At 47.0% G+C, this 20,896-nt stretch overlaps 5 protein-coding genes across 5 annotated transcripts; 3 read left to right on the forward strand and 2 right to left on the reverse strand.

Annotated features, from left to right (window-relative positions):
• Positions 1–526: 526 nt before the first annotated feature.
• Positions 527–1,007, forward strand: SMAC4_03519 (uncharacterized protein; the record flags this gene model as incomplete). The annotated part of the gene is made up of 3 exons (XM_003351168.1): positions 527–576; positions 642–821; positions 890–1,007. 3 exons carry the CDS (start codon positions 527–529, stop codon positions 1,005–1,007), a joined length of 348 nt encoding a protein of 115 aa, XP_003351216.1.
• A 1,585-nt stretch (positions 1,008–2,592) lies between these two features.
• On the forward strand, positions 2,593–5,146 carry SMAC4_03520 (uncharacterized protein; the record flags this gene model as incomplete). The annotated part of the gene is made up of 4 exons (XM_003351169.2): positions 2,593–2,611; positions 2,680–2,779; positions 2,843–2,989; positions 3,063–5,146. The coding sequence occupies 4 exons, from the start codon at positions 2,593–2,595 to the stop codon at positions 3,856–3,858; spliced, it is 1,062 nt and encodes a 353-aa protein (XP_003351217.1). The 3' UTR covers positions 3,859–5,146.
• A 5,812-nt stretch (positions 5,147–10,958) lies between these two features.
• Positions 10,959–13,559, forward strand: SMAC4_03521 (uncharacterized protein). Its single transcript, XM_003351170.2, has one exon. It carries the CDS (start codon positions 11,847–11,849, stop codon positions 13,059–13,061), a length of 1,215 nt encoding a protein of 404 aa, XP_003351218.1. The 5' UTR covers positions 10,959–11,846; the 3' UTR covers positions 13,062–13,559.
• Positions 13,560–16,392: 2,833 nt separating this feature from the next.
• Positions 16,393–18,621, reverse strand: SMAC4_03522 (uncharacterized protein). The gene is made up of 3 exons (XM_003351171.2): positions 18,100–18,621; positions 17,112–18,015; positions 16,393–16,982 (listed from the first exon to the last, which is right to left on the reverse strand). Exons 1-3 carry the CDS (start codon positions 18,172–18,174, stop codon positions 16,636–16,638), a joined length of 1,326 nt encoding a protein of 441 aa, XP_003351219.1. The 5' UTR covers positions 18,175–18,621; the 3' UTR covers positions 16,393–16,635.
• A 28-nt stretch (positions 18,622–18,649) lies between these two features.
• On the reverse strand, positions 18,650–20,779 carry SMAC4_03523 (uncharacterized protein). The gene is made up of 5 exons (XM_066089966.1): positions 20,476–20,779; positions 20,256–20,362; positions 20,011–20,183; positions 19,395–19,947; positions 18,650–19,339 (listed from the first exon to the last, which is right to left on the reverse strand). Exons 1-5 carry the CDS (start codon positions 20,606–20,608, stop codon positions 19,145–19,147), a joined length of 1,161 nt encoding a protein of 386 aa, XP_065947520.1. The 5' UTR covers positions 20,609–20,779; the 3' UTR covers positions 18,650–19,144.
• Between the last annotated feature and the right edge of the window lie 117 nt (positions 20,780–20,896).

Below are 20,896 nucleotides of genomic sequence, written 5' to 3' on the forward strand. Positions count from 1 at the left end.
TCGAGAGATGGGGATTTTGGAGATAAAGTAGTCGGATGCCAACGCCGTGCCGTTTCCGTTCCTCGGCGTGCCGGTGGGCATTTTACGGCATTGAGGTTGGTAGTCCCAGACCGGATCACCGTGGATTCCCACGTTGAGAGCCGATCTGGGTTGCGACAGATGGATACGCATTTTGTCAGTGAAGGCAATTGACAGCCCGGGCCAGGTGCCAGAAGCTGCCGGCTGGTTTGTGCAGCTGGCCATCCAAAAATTGAACAGGTTCCCGTTCAATGGGCGGCGACCGTTGTGCTGAGTTTTTTCTCCACTTTTTTGTCAACTGTGCTTCGCTGCTGGACCCTTCTGTATGTGTGCCTCTCTTGTGTGTTGTGTGCATTGCCCCAGTTGAGACCTTCACTGCGACGACGACAACCACAACGCCGTCCAAGTAACCAACATTTGGAATTTAGAATTCCAACTATATCCTGACAGTTCTTTTGTCGGGTACATCAAACCATACTTTTTCCACCGACGTCTCTAATCATTCAAAATGGGCGTTTTCGCTAAGCGCACAAAGTGCAAGACCAGGCGTCGCCTGAGGTGAGTGACAGGCTCAGCACACCCATGCACTCTGTAATGGACGGATGGCTAACATGGGAGAACAGAGATGTTGATCAGGTCCAGAAGGATTTGACCAACGCCAGGCACTTGGAGCTCTACAAGGAGACCAAGGCCGTTGAGGATCTGCCTGGTCTGGGAAGGCACTACTGCGTTGAGTGTGCCAAGTGGTTCGACATGGAATCGACTCTTGTCAAGCACACCAAGGGCAAGCCTCACAGGAGAAGGTGAGTTTCTCTGTTTTTTCTATGAGACTTTGTAAGCAATCTGGGACTAACGTGGTTGGACTGAACAGGTTGAAGGAGCTCAAGGAGGGTCCCTACACCCACAAGGAGGCCGATGCCGCCGTGGGCCTCTGGACCGACAATGGTCGTGGGCGGGCTGCGGAGACCAAGGAGATTGACATGATGTGAAAGCGCGGCTGCGCTCTTCTTCCAACAACATCATTGCATGCAGACCAGTTTCAACTCATGGACGGACGCTAAAGGCGGTTTTCACATTGCGTTGCTTTTTCTTACTCTTACTTACTACTGCCCGATTCCCCAACATGGTTGAAGAATGGGCAAAGGCGTTTGTTTGTTACCAAAAGGGCTATATGGGCGGCGTTTCATCATCATCAAGTAGGGCTTTGTGGTTTAAATGACTTTATTCCCATTTCACAGTCATGGCTGTTGTAAAATCCGGGGAGTGAAGACTTTGTCTGGTTTTGAGGACGGGATAGCTTGGCAGCGGTATTGTTTAAGATCTAGGCTGTCCTCATAACATATACGACAAGTCGAATTCAACAACGGTGTGCCGAGCCAGCTTACGACCAGGTATACTCATGCTTCTCGTACTCCAGTCAAGGATAGGATGTTTCGTTGTGCTGGTCGTGCTTCGAGCGAACAAGGAACCGCCAGTCGACATGTTACCTGACTAGCCTGATTTCGTCGAGGAGTGTGGCTTTGAGAACGCCACCAAGATTGAGGAAGGCACGCAAGCGAAGTGACGATATCAACATCATCCGGGCGGTATTAGAGGCGGTGGTGTGCTGGATGCTGGGATGTGCGGAGGGAAGGGAGTGCGAAGAGAAGCGTCTTGATCATTTTCCCACATCGGTTTCCGCCCTTAGGAACTCCGTGATGAACTACTAGCAATCTGTTGTTTGGGACCTCGACGACTCAATATTCCTTTTGCAAAAGAACCTACCATATCTGCGCAGCTCGTCATAACTATTGCTATTGCCTCATCACATTGCTGCGCCGACAGACATGCCTGGTAAAATTGAAGGCCACCTTCTATCTTCTCGTCAATCCGTTCAACACTTTGAAAACGCCTTCCGTTTCTCCTAACGAGCGACCATGTGCTTCGGTCTATCCATTGCCGACAGATGATACCGAACTTCTATGTGCTGGCTGGCCTATAACACTCCAATATTGGCTTCCATGTCAGAGAAAGTCGTTATCGAACCAACAGCGCATTTTCATCGTCAACCCAAAACCAACTGCCCAAGAATTCGGTAACCGGGATTGGACAAACTACGAACCTTGAAGATGAATGGACGGGAATGATTCCGTTCTGCGAACGAGAAAGGGCGAAAAGTCCAGTTGGGAGTGTTAAGTAAGCCCAGTTATCGACAGTTTTAGAAGATCATCTGGTATTGCTCACCTTGTACAGCCACAGTAATACGGAGATAAAATTCGTCCGTGGCTTGCAAGGTGACAACCCTCATTCGTCCAAGTCGAAAGAACTACACATGATGAGGAGTGCGGTAAGGCTGTGCGGTAAGGCTGTGCTGATCGCTGAATTTGGACGTTCCAAAGCGTCGAAACCAACGAAACTGACCAATGCGACCAGAGTAATGTTGAACAGTTTGGGATTTGAAAACCACAACGACAACATAAAAACGCTGCATAGTCTTCGCATTGTTGTTGATATGGATCTGGTTTCGGAACAACACCAGTAAACATTCGAGGTAAAACTACTACATTTGAACCTCGCTCGAAAAGTCTCCTTATCATGTCGGACGGGAAGTACGGTATGACAGCCCATGTTGTTATTGACATTCCATTGTTGAATTTACAGCTGACATAGTCTCCTTCCAAGTCGACGGCAGTATCTACTTCTATGCGCCTAACAAGGGTGCTCCGGTGTTCTTTGCCGTTGCCTTCGGTGCATCTGGTATTTGGCATATTTATCAGTGCCTGTACGCTTTCTGAACCACATATGTCGAGAGAAAACATGTACTTACTTTGATTGCGCTACATAGTCACTACAAGAGCTGGATATTGACCGGCTTCTATGTATCCTGCGCTGTCCTATTCACTGCCGGCTTCATTGTCAGAGAACTTGGCGCCTTTGACTATGGTGACTTGGTCAAGTTCATCGTCAGCACCTGTCTGGTATACGCAGCGCCGTGAGTGTCAACAACAACAATAACAACAACAAACAGACGAGAGCTGTCAAACAGCTTACTGACATGGCATCAGACCCATCGCCGAGCTAGCCAATTACAACATCCTCGGAAGAATCCTGTACTACGCCCCATACCACTCACCGATCCACCCTGGCCGTGTTATCACCACCTTTGCCTTCATCTCCACTGTCGTCGAGGCCCTTAACGGCAACGGTGCATCGCTAAGTGCTAACCAGTCCCTTCCGCGCTGGAAGCAAGACATTGGTCGGAACCTCCTCAAAGCGGCGCTTTTGATCCAGGTCGTCGTCATCGCTCTCTTCCTTCTCCTAGCCGGCGTGTTCCACCGTCGGTGCCGTCGCGGCGGCATCAGGAGCGCCAAGATGGAGAAGGTCCTTTGGACGCTCTACGCGTCGACCATACTCCTAACCATCCGAACCATCTTCCGCGTGGTCGAGTACTGGAGCATAGCGGATCTTCACTACGACGACAAATCTGTCGACCCGATGTCGTTCAGTCCGATCATCCGTTACGAGTGGTTCTTTTATGTGTTTGAGGCGAGCCTGATGCTCATCAACCAGGTGCTGATGAACGTCAGACATCCGAGGAGGTACCTGCCGAAAAGCACCAAGACGTATCTGTCGGCAAGGGACGGGAAGACCGAGGTCACTGGACCGGGGTACAGTGACAAAAGACCGTTTTTGGTGACGCTGGTTGATCCGTTTGACCTGGGAGGGCTGATCAAGGGGACAAAAAAGAATGTCAAGTTCTGGGAGGAGGAGGATGGGCACAAGGATGGCAAGCCGGAAAGCCAGACGGCGAAGGCTACTAAGAATGAGCCTATCGGTGATGACATTGAAGCGGCACGATGAATGGAATGTCGGTCGAGTCCCAAATCGCTTTTCTGAAATGGAACCTTTCTAGAAGCCCTTTCCTTTTGTCTTTTAGATTATTCATTGACCTTGTACACACGAAACAATCAGCAATTGCACATAGCCGTTACGTGCCACGAACGCCACACCTCCTCCGCCCAGGGGTAGCTCACACAACCGGTGCCGCCGATATGGTTTACTCATCATTCCTGGCGCTAAAGCTCCACGTGGGATCTAAATTAATGGGTTCCTTCCTCCGGCCGGTCTTTGCGACCAGTATGCCTCGAGCCCTTCTGTATCGTCCGATTGAAAGGGACAATGAAGGAATAGCCGAAGGCATCGAGGGAATCGCATACCAGGGTCGAGATCATTGAGTCCGACGAGGTTGCTGGCCGATGTCAATTGAAGTCATTGCTGGGACGTTCATTGTCTGCCTAAGAAGCCACCGAAGAACGGAACATTTCCCAGATCCAGTCAAGCAGCTCAAGTACGGGGCGTAATTCGGAAGAGCGCCGGATCCTAATCTGGAGGCAAGTGCGAGGTTGCGAGGGAAATGAAAGAAGCAGTGCCGGCTGTGACGTGAAATCAGGAACCAACTGCAGCTTGGTGAGCAGCCTGAAACGACGCCACAGCCTCAGAAGATGGCAACTTCATGATGAGAAAATGGTGGATACAAGTAACTGATACGCAGAATTTCCTTGTGGTGAATAAGCAATGGGTAGAGGAAATAGGGAGTGTCAATCCGGGAGGCTTGCCGGCCATTTAAGGAAACTGTGGAGTAAAGCCGGAGGAGAGGGGAGGATGGAAGTCGGGGGTTCGGAGGTAGTCGAGCGCCGGTCACCCGGGCCAGCTAGCTCCACTTTACGACTGAGTGCGATTTTTGATTGGGTAACCGGCAGTGGCAATGGGTAGGTACCACGAAGATCATGTTTCGCAGTGTGCAACCCGCGGAGTGCCACCATGACAGAGAGGCCGTTAGCGGAGAAAGAGCGTCTTTCAGAACGCATTTTAGTGATTGTTCACTGACTGCAAAACCAGGTTAAGATTTGAGGTGGTGCTGTCATTCGGCTAGGGACTAGCTCTTTCCGTACTGAAATTCTGTCTGATGGTGATGTTAGTGATAGGGTGGTAATGATGGCAACTGCGATGGAGGTGATGAAGATGCAGATGGTTGTCTGAACCTTCGAATTCTTACAATTTGCCCCGCATTCAGTAGTACTCGTCTGGGCTAGAAACGCGTGCCAGGCACAGGGTCAGGTTCACGGATTCGCGAAAATGCATTGATTCGCGAAAATTTTGATACTTCCCCACCCATACAGAATAGCAGTGTAACTATATAACACTATTTTTATAAAAGAAGTTACATTAATATATATATAATATTGTTTAACTCAAAGAATATCTTTGTATTAAATTAGCTATTTAACAAAGTAAGGTTAATATTTATATTCCTAGTATTACCACTTTTTAATATAGTATTTTTAATAGGTCCCTTGTTCCTATTCAAGTTCTCTATTATAATACTAGAGTCGTTTAGGTTTCTTAGTATCTAATTTATCTCATCAAATACTAGTAATGACTACCTATAGCTAAGGCTATAATAATATGTATTCTTATCATTCTTTCATAGTATTTCGATATACTCTTCCTACGTTAGTCTAATATATTTCTCTACCTTCTCCTTGTGACAAACGGCAGTCTGATCTGCCTAAATGAGATAGCTAAAGGTAGTAACTATCAGTGCTGTTCAGTGAAGCCAAAAGGTTCACAACAAGTATGCTCATAATACTGGTCTCGGTGATAATGATCTATTGACTACTGTCAAACTATCTGACAATCTGAGTTCTCCAGTCGTCTCTTTATACCTTGAGTGCCTGTTCATGTTTCCTATGTCTCAAGTGTCCGTTTGTGATGATGGCTCACTTATGGTGTTAGCTCACCGTGAGCTCGTGCGTTAGTGAGCCTGCATGCGTCCTTCGGGTCAGTGCTTGACCCTCTGAAGGTTACACTGGTCATCAAAGGCGGACAGTTGGGTCTCGATGGCTTAAGCAACTCATGTGTTGCTTAAGCTCGTAGCACTCCTCCTTAAATTAGGAAAATTTATTATTATTAACCTTAATTTCTGGCTCTATAATAGTAATGAATATGATAACAGCCTATCTTATAATACTTTCAATATAAAAATTATAAATTTATAGGATAATAATCTTTAGCTTACTACTAAACTGTACCTAATGAAATGATAGTATAATATCCTTCTTTAATTTACCCCACCGAATTATTTTTATTTAGACAGTTGCTTTTTGTATCTCTTAAAAACTTCCGCTATATAAATTTATACTACTTGAATAAATTGCTTTAGTTTTTAAGCTTATTCAAAATTGAATCAATCATTATATTCTATTCAATGCGAGATTTATTAATGTCATAGAATGCACTCATGTACCTCTTCTGGGACAAACTATATAAGACCACTTGAGCGACCGAACTGCTAGCTTTAGTTACTTGTATTCTTTTAGAACATAGCCTAGTAGTGTAGTGGTCCGCCAGCGCTGTGACAGTTATACTATTCAAAATTATAGTATAATATTAAATATATGAAGCTTCTCTTCTTTTTTATATTTGTAAATAAATTCGGTTATTTACAATTTCTTTTTAAGTTAAATTAACTAATATTGTTTTTACTTATTGTTAACGTGTTGCTAGTACTGTGCCTTGTTGTGACGAACGGCAGTCTGATCTGCCTAAATGGGATAGCTGAAGGTAAACACTATCAGAGTCGTTCGGTGAAGCCAAAAGGTTCACAACAAGTATGCGCGTGGTACTGGTCTCAATGAACAATTGTGATAACTGTGATCTGTTGACTACTGTCGAACTATCTGACAATCTGAGTTCTCCCGTAGTCCCTTTATACCTGCTCGCCCTCTGCGAGATATCTGTTTCCGGATGCTCTTGTCGAGCCCCATAGGTCTATCTAGTGTGTGGTGGCTCACGTTACCTGCCCTGGTCCGAGGTTACACTATCTTATCGTAAGCGGGGCTGTCACATCCCAACAGCCTGGTTGGCCTGCGTAGTTGCTTAAGTTCGTAACACTTGTAACTGCTGTTAAGAGTACAGCATAGTTGACACAGATGCTGGCCAAAAGCATTGATAAGTTCTACAAAGAGAGAAGTGGAGAAAAGGACGCCCTTTGGGAAGTCTGGCTGGCTGTCCTAAAGAAGAAACGTGCGCGCGCACAAGCCAATATTGTGTTACGAGCTGATAATGACGGGCACGGGCCAACCAAGCCACCGGTACACAAAAGCCACGCGTAAGCTAGGCAGTGTAACCAGAGGCAGGAAAAGAGCTCTGAGCAGGCAAGGGCTCTGGGGAGTCGAGCCAGGCTCACTAGTCGAGCCAGACTCACGAATCGAGCCAGCTTGTAAACCACACGCTATGGGGTTCACGTCTACGTGGACATCTGGAAACAGATATCTCGCAGAGGGCGAGCAGGTATAAAGGGACTACGGGAGAACTTAGATTGTCAGATAGTTTGACAGTAGTCAATAGATCATTATCACCGAGACCAGTATTATGAGCATACTTGTTGTGAACCTTTTGGCTTCACCGAACAGCACTGATAGTTACTACCTTTAGCTATCTCATTTAGGCAGATCAGACTGCCGTTCGTCACATATTGTCTGCCGCGAGAGTGGAGCACTCGCTTGGCAAGATTGCCAGGCATTTCAGCCACGGGCACTAGCCCCATGACAACTGCCTTGTACTACCTTATAGTATAGAAGGCTGATTGAACTATTTCTTCTACGGAATCAGTCCACTCAGCCTCTACAGAACGTGCTAGAATACAAAGGTTTTGCTACTGTATTTTGAGATTCTCTAACTTATTTAGCATTTCTTCTAGACTAATTTGTTATTATAGAATGCACTAAAAGCTCATAGATTCAGTCCATTCTTTCTATAGTATAATGTTCCTACAAGCACTTTTATTAACTTACAGAAGCTTCTACACTCTGGAAGCTTCTAGATATGTAACGTTCGTGTATATAAAGACCTCTTCTCTCCTTTGGTTAGTTACTTCTTAAGCAAGCAAGCACAATCAAAGCAATACAATACAGTTTACTCCTATAGTGCAGAGTTCACTATACTCTTCTATCTTGAGAGTAGAGTTCTCTCTAAGACCCCTTTTACAACATCCCTCTTGTCACAGGTTGGCATTGGCTATATAGTGTGCATTCCGAGTTTTGTCTTGCAAGCAGAACATCGTCTTATCTTTTGTAGGTTTAGTCATCTGGGCATATGCACCCTAGCTTGTCATACCTCTATTGTCTTTGCAACTACGCTGCTTCCTTCAGCACTGCTGTCGTACTTCCTACCGCATCCGCTCCGCTTTGCTACAAGTGCATAGTTCACTGTAGCATCTCTATACTGGTGCTATTATTATTATAGGCCAGTTAGGGCATTGCAGCAAACACTTATAATATAAGCTTTTTTTTTTTTCCAAAAAAACTACGAAAGTTAATTATTAATATAAGTAGGCCTTGTAATTTATTAAGTATAATAAAGGGTTTGTATAAACAAAGATTATATTTTACTTATAAATTTAATTGTATTTTATTTGAAGGATTGGCTTCTAATATAAAATAGCATATTTAAAAAAAGATTTTCATTATACTTAACGTTGCTATATATTACAATTTCAAATATATCTTTCCAGTAATAATATTCATAAATTTAAAATACGTCTGTATTAAGTATTTGTAAAATATAACGAAAATATAAAAGTAATAAAAATAAAATAACGTTGATTTAGTAATATTATGTATGAAATTTAGTAATGTGGTAACTACTATAATTCTTTTTATAAGAAAACCCGCTTTTCGTTTTTATTAATAGGGCAAAAGTGCGCTTCCTAATGATTAAATTTATTTAAAATAAGTTAATTGTTAATATAACCGCCAAAAAAAGTAGCAATGATATTATAGCTATTGAAATAATTATTAATGTAATTCTTACTAATATTAATACGGAGAAGGTTAATAAACGTGGGAACTACACCGCTACGAGCTAAAATATATTTAATAATCGCTACTAATTTACGTATATTTAAATTAGAGGTATATATAATTAATATTTCAATATATAACTGAATAATATATAGTTTGGATTATATACTGACTGTAAAGCCAAATTCGTTCCTATTCTATATATTATTTCGTAAAATATTATTTTTATTAACTGTCTTCTTTTATAATTTAAATACTCTCTCTATACTAACCCGCAACTGAATTACTTTACGCACTTACGCTAGCGACTTCGTTTATATAAATTTAAATCATAATTAAATTATAAGCCAACGGACCTATATGATAGGCTAGGGTGCATATGCTCAGACGGCCAAACCTACAAAAGATAGGATGATGTTCTGCTTGTAAGGTAGAACTCGGAATGCACACTATATAGCTAATGTCAACCTGTGATAACCTATTACTAATTAATTATAGTATTGCAACTATTTATTCGAACGAACTATTTAACTGCATATGTAGTTTCCTAATTCATAATATTATATCTTATTTAACTACTAAAACTATTAGCTAACAATTAACATTAATTATAAGTAACTATTATAAACTAATTAAAGTTTGCATATTTACTTATGTAAGGGGTACAGCATAGTTGACACAGATGCTGGCCAAAAGAATCGATAAGGTTCTACGAAGAGAGAAGGGGAGAAAAGGACACCCTCTGAGCAGTCTGGCCAGCTGTCCTAAAGAAGAGACGTGCGCGCGCACAGGCCAATGTTGTCTGCCGCGAGAGTAGAGCACTCGCCTGGTAAGATTGCCAGGCATTTCAGCCGCGGGCACTAGCCCCATGACAACTTAAATAAATAGTGCAAGCTCTTCCTCTTTTAGTAATTTCTTTATTCCACTATTATACAACCGTAGTTTTATTCTCTTAATTTGATTTATAGTAGCTGTCACGGCGCTGGCAGACTACTATACCACTAGGCTATGTTTGAAAAGGATACAAGTAACCAAAGCTGGCAGTTCAATCGCTCAAGTGGTCTTATATAGTTTGTTCCAGAAGAGGCACCCGAGTGCATTCCGTGACAGTAGCGTAGTAATTAGCGCCATATATTTTTACTACAATAGTAATTGCTTTAAACTTTTCTTCTTTTATAATATTAATAGCTAAATTAATACACTACTTATTTGAAAAACTAACAAAAAAATTACTTACAAGCTGTATTATATATAATTTTACAATTAAATAACCAACTCATCAATAGTATTAATACTAAGATTAAATAACTAATAGCAACAAATATAAGTATAAAACGATTAACCATAATTAAAATTAGCAAAATTATACCTCGTACGCAATTTAATACGTTAAAAACCAGTAAACACTGCTTAGTAAAAATTTATATTAGTTATATTATAGCTATCAATTTATACTAACTACTAAAGCCTTCAAACCAATATTTGGTAGGTTGTGATAGGTTCACACGGTTGCCCAGGTGGGCTGGAAGTTAATTTACTTATAATAAATATGCAAAAAAACGGTAGTACCTCGATTTGCTAACAAAATGCGGGGTTTTCTAAGTACCAGGTTTTTTTTTTTTCTTTCGCAAATCAATGTATTTTCGCGAATCCGTGAGCCAGACCCATTGCAAGCAATGGGTCGCCGGTGGCGTTTCTAGCCCAGACGAGTAACGCCTTCCCGTAAACGCAGCCAAACTGTTCGCAAATAGGAAGGAGTCCAGAGCTGCGAAGAGCCGATGAGGGGAACTCAGCTGAGCTTTTCTCGTTGCACTCCTGAACTTCAAACGAGACATCTCCTCACTCTTCATCTTCATACTCGGATGCTCTAATCGCAGACGCGCCACATCCGCCTCAACATCACCGAGAACTCTTCACGAGAGTCGGTCTTTTGATATTTACGGAGGAGATCGTCCTGACGCCTATGCCGATTTGTTGGTGCTGGCGGAGGGTGGCCAATTGGCGGCATACGAGAAACACAGCCTCCAGGGGTCATCATCCCTTCCGTTGTCTAAACCAAACCAAACAAAATCACCGGACAACTGATTTCGGACCAGCACAGGACAAACACAGTTCACCAGCTATCATTGTCACGGGTTTGAGCCACAGATACCTTCCACTGCCGTCTTATACTTCAAGCCACAGTTCACTAAACCGAGGAGCTTGACTTCTCCCTGTCAGCCGCGAAATCAGCGGGTATAATCAGGACGACACAATCTCCAGGGGACCACGGCGGCACCGCAACAAAGAAGCTTTCAGCCAGCACCTAGTCTGATCCAGGAACCGGCCAGGAAAAGAAGTGCAACAATTGTCCCGATATTGGATCCGTCCGCTCGGACAAAAGCATTTGACAACAAGCCAGTGCTCGGTCATCAGGGGGTGTCGGACATCCACATTTCACTAGGCTGCCGCTTTTCCTAACTCCATTACCCAGGGCAATCTTACAGGATCTGGGCGGTGCATACAACTAGATCTGGATCATTCCCGAACGTCCATCCAGAGCGGAATCCCCCCACAGTCACGCCTTGCTATTACTGATACACTGGATGAACTCTTGTATCTGGCTCATTGATAAAACCCTTGCCCTGACCGCCGCCTGACCGTTGTGTTGTTCCCGAAGCGCTCTTGCCATCATATGAGGTTGAAACGGGTTCACGGTACCAACCGAACGGAAACTTTCTTTGTTGTATTTATGGAAAGCAGGCGGCTTAGCTGACTTGCAACCGGTTCCTTCTCTGTTTCTCCTCATATTCTTTAACCCACCCACCCCCTTACACCCGCTTCAACGGTGCCTATCAAGGCTCTGGTCTGTTGGGTGTCAACTCGGTCATTAGTCTTGCACCCATATCTATCTTCATCCTCCTCCGGTCGCCACATACCTGGACCTTCAAAATCAACCACACAACTTTACCATCTGGCACAATTTGCCGGGACCTAGACAACACCATGGATCGATCTGGATCACCAACGTACCGCGAGCGCCGGGGACCGCATATATATGTCCATCTGGAGGTTGGCATATCATGGACTTCAAAGAAACAACCGAAGAGCCATGAAGTGACATATGGGTCAAGAGGATCAAAGGCCGTGCGCGAGAAGGCGGTCCATGAGAAAGAGCAATGTCCGGGCCCCAAGCTTCCCCGTCAAATGTCAGCCCCAGATCCCACCTACCTAGCCGCCATCCACGATTTCGAGCAGAGGCAATCAAGGACTCGAGAAAACCGGAAAGCTGCTCGTCCAGCCCCAAGTCCAGCTCCACAGTTCGATGTCTCGATACCGGACGGTCGTCTTAATCCCTATCACCAAATGCAGGAATACTATCAAGTGGCCGGATATTATGGGTCACCTCAACACGCAACGTCATCCTGGACACAGCGACGACGATCCCGGTCTGGGTCGAAATCTGCCGGGGAGAGGGGTCAATCGGCACCACCACCCACTGGTGATAACCCGTGGGATGTAGGATTGGTGGGGGATCAAGCGGCCGGAGCATCGAACTCAAGACCAGACCTGTCTCCGCGTCCTCCATCGGATGTCTGGAAAGCCCTACCAGCGGCTCCAAACCAGTTTCGTCTCGGAGAGGCCGGCATGCCATGGTCATCACCAATGGTATTTGACACGGGGGCGGGTTCAAATGATGATGTGTCCGACCTACCATCGGCCCATCATCGTCAAGACAGCGTACCGACTTTCCATCCAGATGATGAAGCGTCCATCTACGAAGCGAGCCCTGTCACAGGTGTCTCTGTTTTCTCGCCTGGGCTGAGTAAATCACATACTCGCGGAGACTCCGAACCAGCTAGTGTACGAGACCTGGAGGACCTATCAGCAGCAATGGTGACGGTGGATAACGGGTTCGAAAACCAGTGGTGGAATCAAGGGCAGCGCCGAAGCATGGTCCCTCCAGCTCCGATCGAAGAACCACCAGCCCTCAACAGAAGGATCTCGGTACGGTCACTCGGCTGGGCAGTAGCAAACAACAATCAGCCACCACAAGAGGAAATACCGAGTATGCCCAGCATCGCTGCATCCGACATTGTTTCGCCCCTGTCCGAGTACTCGATACCAGCCTTCGGTCCACCAACGACTCACCATACTCTCCACCGTTCGATATCAATGAGGTCTGCGGATGAGATGTGGTTGACTACCAGGCAGTTCTGAGGATGAACTTGGACACATGAACACGACAGGTAGAGATAAGCCTGGACGAGGGTACAGGGAGAAAAGGGGGTTGTATTCACGTATGGTTATTCATGGTTGGGCGTTTGTGGCATATTCTGTGATTGGTTTCAATCTTTTGGTGTTTTTTGTTTTGTCTGTTTTATTCGGAGATATCGACACGGTCGTTGACGCAAGGGACCGCAGAAATCCGATGTGCTGTGCTGGAGAATAGCTATGCCCGGGAGCGTGTAATATCGTGGAGTTTTTTGCGCTTCATTACAATCACTGCGCTTCATTACAATCACAATGGTATGATGCTGTCTTTTTCTGGTACTCGGCAATCACTGCATTCTCCACGCTCCCGACTCTTAGTTCGCACTCATCGGCCCAAGGCCGACATTACTCATACACTACATGCATCATATTCAGTCTCACTGCTATTCTCTCATGGATGCCAATATGGTACATGGATATCAACCATTCTAGGTAGTCCTAGGGCATAAAACCTTGTCAACATCCCGGCCCCCATTACTGGAGGGAAGAAGATGCACATGGACCGCCAGGGTTGATATGCATGTCCATCCAAAAGAGGCAAACCAGCGGTAGTTGAGACGGTCGAGGCACACCTCATGGGACCAAGAAGCGGCTTTTGGCCCCAGGACCGGTAATATGAACCGTGTTGCGACTATGCAAGGCATGCGGAAAACTATGTGATTTCGGAACAAGTTGATTTAAAACCACAGGACAGCGGCACAGCCAGACAAGAAAAAGGCTTGTCACGGGCCGCTCGACTTACTCCACCGCCACGAGAATCCATATGGCTCACTCATCAACTTGCAGTGGAAGTTTAGCTGTTACACACCTATACCACCGGCAAGACAGTGTTGGTTCCAGACTTTGCCACGTCCATGAACCTCAATGAACTCGGTCTGGTTCATGTTACCATGCCTTTTTCTGTGCCTCGGTTTCTTGGTGAATAGAGTTATTACTCCGGCACTACTCGTGGGTATGTAGGGTGGCTCGTGGGTGGTAAGGGTTCAGCCTCTGTATCATCATTACTGTACGCAGCAATGTCCACTAGGCATCAGTTTAAGAAAACGGAGACTGGGCTAGTTACTATCATCACATCCATTTCAGGGGCTATTGCCAGTGAGGATATTGCTAAAAACTGCACCCCTTCGGGCGTACCCGACATTGGGAGCGGCATTCTAGGGAGTAGTCAAGGAACGGAAGTTCTTCCGCACACATACAAGGTAGGGTGCTTATTCTCACACCTGGTCCTTTCCCCTAGTCTAGAGCCTGAGCAAGAGGATCCCTAGGTTTGTCGTCGGTTGTCACATCCCACCTCACTGCCTGCTAACTACTTCTTCCAGACCCGCGGTCCACCCTCCCTCCATGGTTAAGTTACCAGAGTCCGGAGTACACTAGACCTTGAAAAGAAAAGAAAGAAAGGGGGGGTGACAAGAGCACGTTTTCATGAAACTTTTCAGCCATTATGTAAAGTAACCCTGAACCTAGTTTTCGTGACTAAAACATTTTTCCCCGACGGTAAGGTAGGTAGCGTTGTCATGAAGTTTAGTAGCGTAGTCTCGACTCAAGGACCCCCCCCCCCCCCCCCCCCCCCCCCCCCGCTTCGTTCTCCGGATATAAAGGAAATACTGTACGTCAAGAGAGGCGGCTGTGAGCGGCCACGCCAGTCAAGCTTCTCGGTGAGCATCGGAGACGTGATTAAAAGTGACGAGAGGGTTAAGAAATGAAGAGAAGTAAGCTAAGTACGTGAAAGCGGTGTGCTGTTGAAAATATACACCCAAGCAATAATTACGACAAAGATCAGAAAGAGGATTAGATTAGTAAACGTAACCTGCGCTCGTTTTAATTTACGGGATGATTACCTCGTCTACACTAAGATCCTTAATCTGCGCATGCGTGTCTCTTCCATTCGATGCTCATCCCCAGCGACACAATTGGAGAGTCGCGGCATGCAGAAGGAAGTCAAGCCATGCTCAGACTCTCAGAGAAGTACTGGACTCTTCATTACACTACTGTCGCGAGCACCTGCGGTGACCACTATGTCACTCGCCGATCGCCTCGCTCAGGTCTATTAGACAATCTCCCTGACCTCCAAAAAAGGCCGAACGCAGACCCATACTTCAAGTGCCACCAAGCGTTCGGCCTTTTTCGTGGGGACGGAGACAATGTACCAGGCAGCCTTCATCAAAGTAACAAAGTAGCCAAAATTGTTTCATTATGCAACAGACAGTGAATGAATGAATGAGAGGCCGAGTTGGAGCCGGACCGGATGGCGTATCAAAGGGTAGAGAATTGTGTTGCCTAGCTCCCTCCCCGATTCGCCTCCACAAAAGTCAAGTGTCTGTTCTCCCTTGGTGATGGTGATCCGGGACTGGATTCAAAGAGACGGGGAGCCCATCGAAGCTGCACTTAGCCATAGTAGACTTGATTTATGTAGAGATAAGTGCAACTAGCTGAAATCATGAAAACTCTGGAAGAAAAATCCTTTACTTCGGTCCAAGTCATCCCATATGATGTGCTTAGAACCTGAAATTCCACAAGAGCGATTCCCGGAAGGTTGGCCAGACCTGAGGAGTAGCACCATATTGGTCAAAGCTGAATGGCGGAGTAAGTTTAAACCTCCGGTTACTAGGCTTCATCAATATGTAAAAACACATCGATCAACTAACTGGAGTTTAGAAGGTATTCGGGCCAAGCAATGGAAAGTGTCGAGACTCAAACAGGAAGGATGAAGACCGGACAGGAATAAACTCCAGGCTTCCGCATTTTCAAAACCCCGTATCCCTGTCGCAGGTCCCCACTTTCTCCTGTCAGACGTTCGTCCATACGGCTGGGTTCCTTTCAGGGGGTAGTGAAGATCGTAGAGCCGAAACGGAATAAAACATACAATCTAACCCTGGTTTGTTTGTTAGTTTGGTACAAAGAACGCCCGATTCCGCAGCCTTCGAGCTATTGAGAGTGGAAAAGCATAAGATTGGAGCGGAAGGGGATTGCCCTCTTATATCTTCCAACTTCCAAGGCCTTGAGGGTGACGGAGAGAAGCATAAGGACAGACGGAGAGGGACAGAAAGCGGCTTTGTGGCGTCCTAAGCCCTGGTCTCGGTGTCTGTTGCTTCAAACGAAAACCTGAAGGAGACTAATAAGAGTACCAAATCTCCCCTGTTTAACCCCGGTCCGAAGTACAAAACTAACAAACAAACCAGTCTTGTATTGTACCTTAGCTTTGTACCTTTTTTGTTTCATTCTCTCTTTTCATCATGTATCACGGTCGGGGTTTTCGCGGTTTTTTTCTTTCTTTTTTCTCTCTTTTTTTTCCCGCTCGCTTTGGACTTCGGCAAAGTTGGGTCGCGACTTGCTTCACTCAAATCGTTTTATCCAGTGTACACGGGCTTACACCCGACTAACATTTACGGTCGAAGTTAAGCAGCCGGAAACGATACCTTTGAAAGATCGCACTAAATACCATTTCCTCAACTCATCCAGCAACTATCCGGATATGTCATACATCCCAACACTTTCCACACACCACCCCTTCCCATCCTATTTACTCCTTATAAGTCAACCCACCACCCCAGCTGATCTGGCTATTCTTCCCTCCTCTTGTGACCTTCCCCTCCGTAACGCCCGTCTCAAACGCACAGCTACCGAGATCCCTCTTATTCTCCGCCGCCTTGAGCGCCGCGGCGGGAGAGATGTCAAAGTCAAAGATATCCATCGGCAGACCGAGCGTGGTGCAAGCGTTGGGCACGTCCACGATACCCGCCACGTGGCCCTGTACCGGCGCGCACGAGAGCAGGAGGTAGATCTGGTAGTCGGAATACCCGAAGCGGCGGAGGTACTCGATGCAGCGCAGGACGGTTTGGCGGTAGGCTACGGTGACGTCCATGTAATCTGTAGGTATTGACGAGGTCATGTTAGCTCTGAGCTCCAAACTGTGGTAGAGCGGGCGGGCGGTGGTTATGGGGAAGGGATGATAGTTGGGGAAAGACCCAAAAAAAAAAAAAAAAAAAAAAGACGTACGCTGCTTCCCGTGCTCATCAACCGAGAACCCCTCAAAGTAAATATACCTCCCCGGCCCAAAGCTCGGCTCCACGGGGCCCGGGATGTAGATAGGACTCCTGAGTCCCATCCCCTCCACGCCGTTTTTGATCACCTTGAAGTTGATGGTAATCACACCCGCCATCTCGATCGCGCCGCAGAACGAAATCTCACCGTCGCCCTGCGAAAAGTGCAAATCACCCACGCTGAACTTGGCGCCCTCCATATGCACAGGCAGGTACACCTTGGATCCCCTGCTCAAGTTCTTGATATCGCAGTTGCCTCCATGCTCAGGGCGTCCAGGTACCGTCCTCGCTCCTTCCTTGGCCACCTTCTCGGCGACCTCCTTGCTGGCAGCGCCGGCGTGCGCGTTGATGGGCTGCGGCAGATGAGCGACGTCGCGGTCGGCGAGGGGGTTGGCGGCCACCAACTCTCCCTCGCGCTTGTTCCACGTCGCCAGCACCTCGGCCGAGGGCGCGCAGCCGAGGATGCCCGGGTGGATCAGGCCGGCGAACTTGACGCCGGGGATGTGGCGCGAGGTGGCGTAGATGCCCTCAAAGTCCCAGATGGCCTTGGCGGCCGAGGGGTAGATCTCGTCCAGGAAGCCGCCGCCGTTGTTCTTGTCGAAAATGCCCGTAAACCCCCACGGCCGCTCCTGGAACGGCTGCACGTCCATGATCTCCACCAGCAGCAAGTCACCGGGCTGGGCGCCCTCGATCTCAAAGGGTCCCGAAAGGTAATGGATCCTGGTTAGGTCGACGTTCTTCATGTCGTCTGCCGAGTCGTTGTTGCCGATTTGCCCGCCGGTCCAGTCGATGCACTCAATCTTGACGGTCTCGCCGTCGGCAATGGTGCCGGCAAAGGGGATATCGGGGTGCCATCTGTTCTGTAAAAGGATAGGACGCTTTAGTTAGATTTGAGTCTCGGAATTGAGGGTTCATGTTGGGTTAAAGGAGGGGAGATTACTAACATGGAGCTGAGGCTGTTCAGAGGCGGGCTTGTCGAAGTCGACTTTGCAGACGGTTCGGATCTCGGTTTTGCCCATTTTGTCTATTTCTTTCTCTCTTACTGTTTATCCTAGCGGTTTTCTGTTTGACGGTATTTAGTTGCAATTCCGGCTATGAGGAAGTTGGTAGGTAGGTGGTAACTGATGAGTGTCTGGCAAGAACTGGTCGTAAGATTCCTGGATTAGGAAGAACGTTCAGGATCAGAATATCGGTTCGTCAACATAGAGGAAAACTGATCAAGTAGGAAAGACGTGGTATTTATATCCCCAGTCTTGTCTCTCCTCGAGCATAACCAGCTACCTATCTATCACCCGGTAAACCAAGGCCATGACGGGGAGGAGGAGCAAGTGATTGATACCCCGCATCTTGGGGGTATATCGGCGTTATCGGCGCGGTACTTAGCTGCCAATATCTCTCAAGTTTCGATAGCTCCTACTTGAGACGCTGATCAACGGAACCAATGTTGGCAATTACCAAATCAGAATGGCATATGGGCGTCACGATTATTGTCCGTCGTGCCAAAATGAGGATCCATTGGAGCTAAGTAGATATTGATAACCTTATCGCATCCCGAATAACACCCGCGTTGTTCCCGCGCCCCGCATCGCCCCTCCGTTCAAGCCGAGCTACTCCCGTTCAACATAGGCAGAGGCGATAAGATAGGAAAGAAGCATCCGGATGGAAATATTTGTGCTTCTAAATGTTGTGGTAATTGTGGCAATGTAAGTCTATCTATGGACCTTCGAATGTATGATTGTATCTGGTTTGTCATAGTATTCCTGGATAGTGGGCATACACAGATGTTGTCTATTCGTGCCTACATCTACTTGGCGAAATTTGACGACATGCACTATCGAGATATCGAGAAAGTCCAATGATCTATGTGAAGAGTGCGATTTGACTTATGCTTAAGGGTTGTGTTGTATAGGATCGGGAGTCGCTTTGTCGTTTCTACGCCGCCTTACACCAGTGGTGTTAGGTTGCGGTTAGGTCGCCCAGACTTTGAGTTTATAGCTCGGATTTGGGATGCGGGTCAACTGCCGAATATGGAGGCGGCTTATCATGAATGCTGTCCATGTTTGCCAACGACAGGCTGAGGAACTTCTGCTTGTTCCTCCATTCAAGTTGGCTCTCGGCGAACCCGCTGGACTCTGATGGCGGCGGAGGCGGGTCGGATACCTTGGTGATCAGATAGGCGGCGCTCTGTATCATCGGGATCAGCACTACATCTCACAAGGCTCGAGGTGGGATAACTCACAGCTTCAGCAATACCATAGATCAATACTCCAAGAAGGGGAACACGAAGAAGGATGTAGAATCCAATACCGAAGCCAAACAGGAGACCCTCACGGCTGCGGAACCACTTTCTCTTTTGCTCACTGGTAAACCGAATTCTGGCAAAATACGGCTCCAAAAGCTCCCTCACAAGACTCCTCGAGGCGAAGTAGCTCTGCAGGAAGATGACGAGGTACCTCCTGGGGAGGAGGACGCCGGTGCCAAAGATGACAGAGGCGGGGCCAAGACCAACAGCCCTGTTGAATGTCCAGAAAGAGGCTGCTGGAAGGACGAAACGGCCAACATAAGGCAGGTATGAGGCCGCAAAGACGGCGAGCGAGATAGCACCTTTCCTGGCGAAGCGGTAGATAAACATGGAGATATTCTCGGCGGTGCTTGTCGAGTTCGTGGTCCCGTCTCTGGCCGTGTATTGGCGCAGGTTGGGATAGTACATGGACCGAAGCTTGCTGGGGTCTTGGTCGTGCTTATGCTTGTTGACATAGGTTGTATCGACCCATCTGATCGAGTCCATGAATCTGTAGGGCAGCTGGTTAACAGACTTGTCCGAGGAGTAGAGGTGTGGCCATATGGAAACAAACAGATCATCCAACGTCGGAGTAACATAGCGCATCAAGCTCATAAAGAATAGGGGCGCTTGAAGAACGTGTTCCTCGACGAAGCCAAGGCCGCCGACCAACTTGTCGTCCCAGGTAGCATTGCTTAGATCAATCCCAAAGGACAGGAACCAGAGTAAGACCCTGATGCCGATAATCTAAGAAAAGGCATGTTAGAATGGGCAACCATACGCACGCGAGACGGGGCGAGGGAGAAGAACTTCACATACAGGTATGGATATCAGCAAGCGGATGAGAACGCCAGCAGCTACGGCAATGGCGGCTTGTTTATAGTGTCGTGAGGTAAAGATGCCAGGATTCTGTAATGCCCGTTGGGCTAGGTAGACACAAAGATGTCAGTTAGTAGGCGGCATTGGCATCATGGACGGGCAAGACCTGACGGATAGGCGCACCGCGCAGGAAGATCGAGAGGCAGGAGTTATAACATACCACCAACAAGCGTCAACTGGACACCTCTGATGACGGCATTGAGGTCGAAGTGGGAAATGTCGAACTTTCGTTTTACTTGTTCAGCTACAACGTCGAAAGACTGCCGCCTCTCGAGCCTGTTGGCGGTAGCCATGGCGATGGAATGTCGGGTGTGGGTGTGGGTGTGTCCGTTCGTCCGGACGTTAAGTCGTTTGGAGCTTGGATCGGATGAAAATGTGATTGCGACAAACGCCCTGTGATAGAGGGGAAGAATGCACGACTATGGTACGGGAAAGAGTTGAGAGCTTGAGCCCCTGTCCTGTCTTTGCACATGCCAAAGATGATGTCAACAGCCCACCGTGCCCGCTCTGTGGACCGTGCTCGGAGGGCCCGGAGTGATCGACGTCGCGCTAATACCAAAAGGGTGCTGTAGGTAAACCTC

Source organism: Sordaria macrospora, chromosome 6 (genome assembly GCF_033870435.1).
Source record: "Sordaria macrospora chromosome 6, complete sequence".
In the NCBI taxonomy this organism is placed as follows: Eukaryota; Fungi; Ascomycota; class Sordariomycetes; order Sordariales; family Sordariaceae; genus Sordaria; species Sordaria macrospora.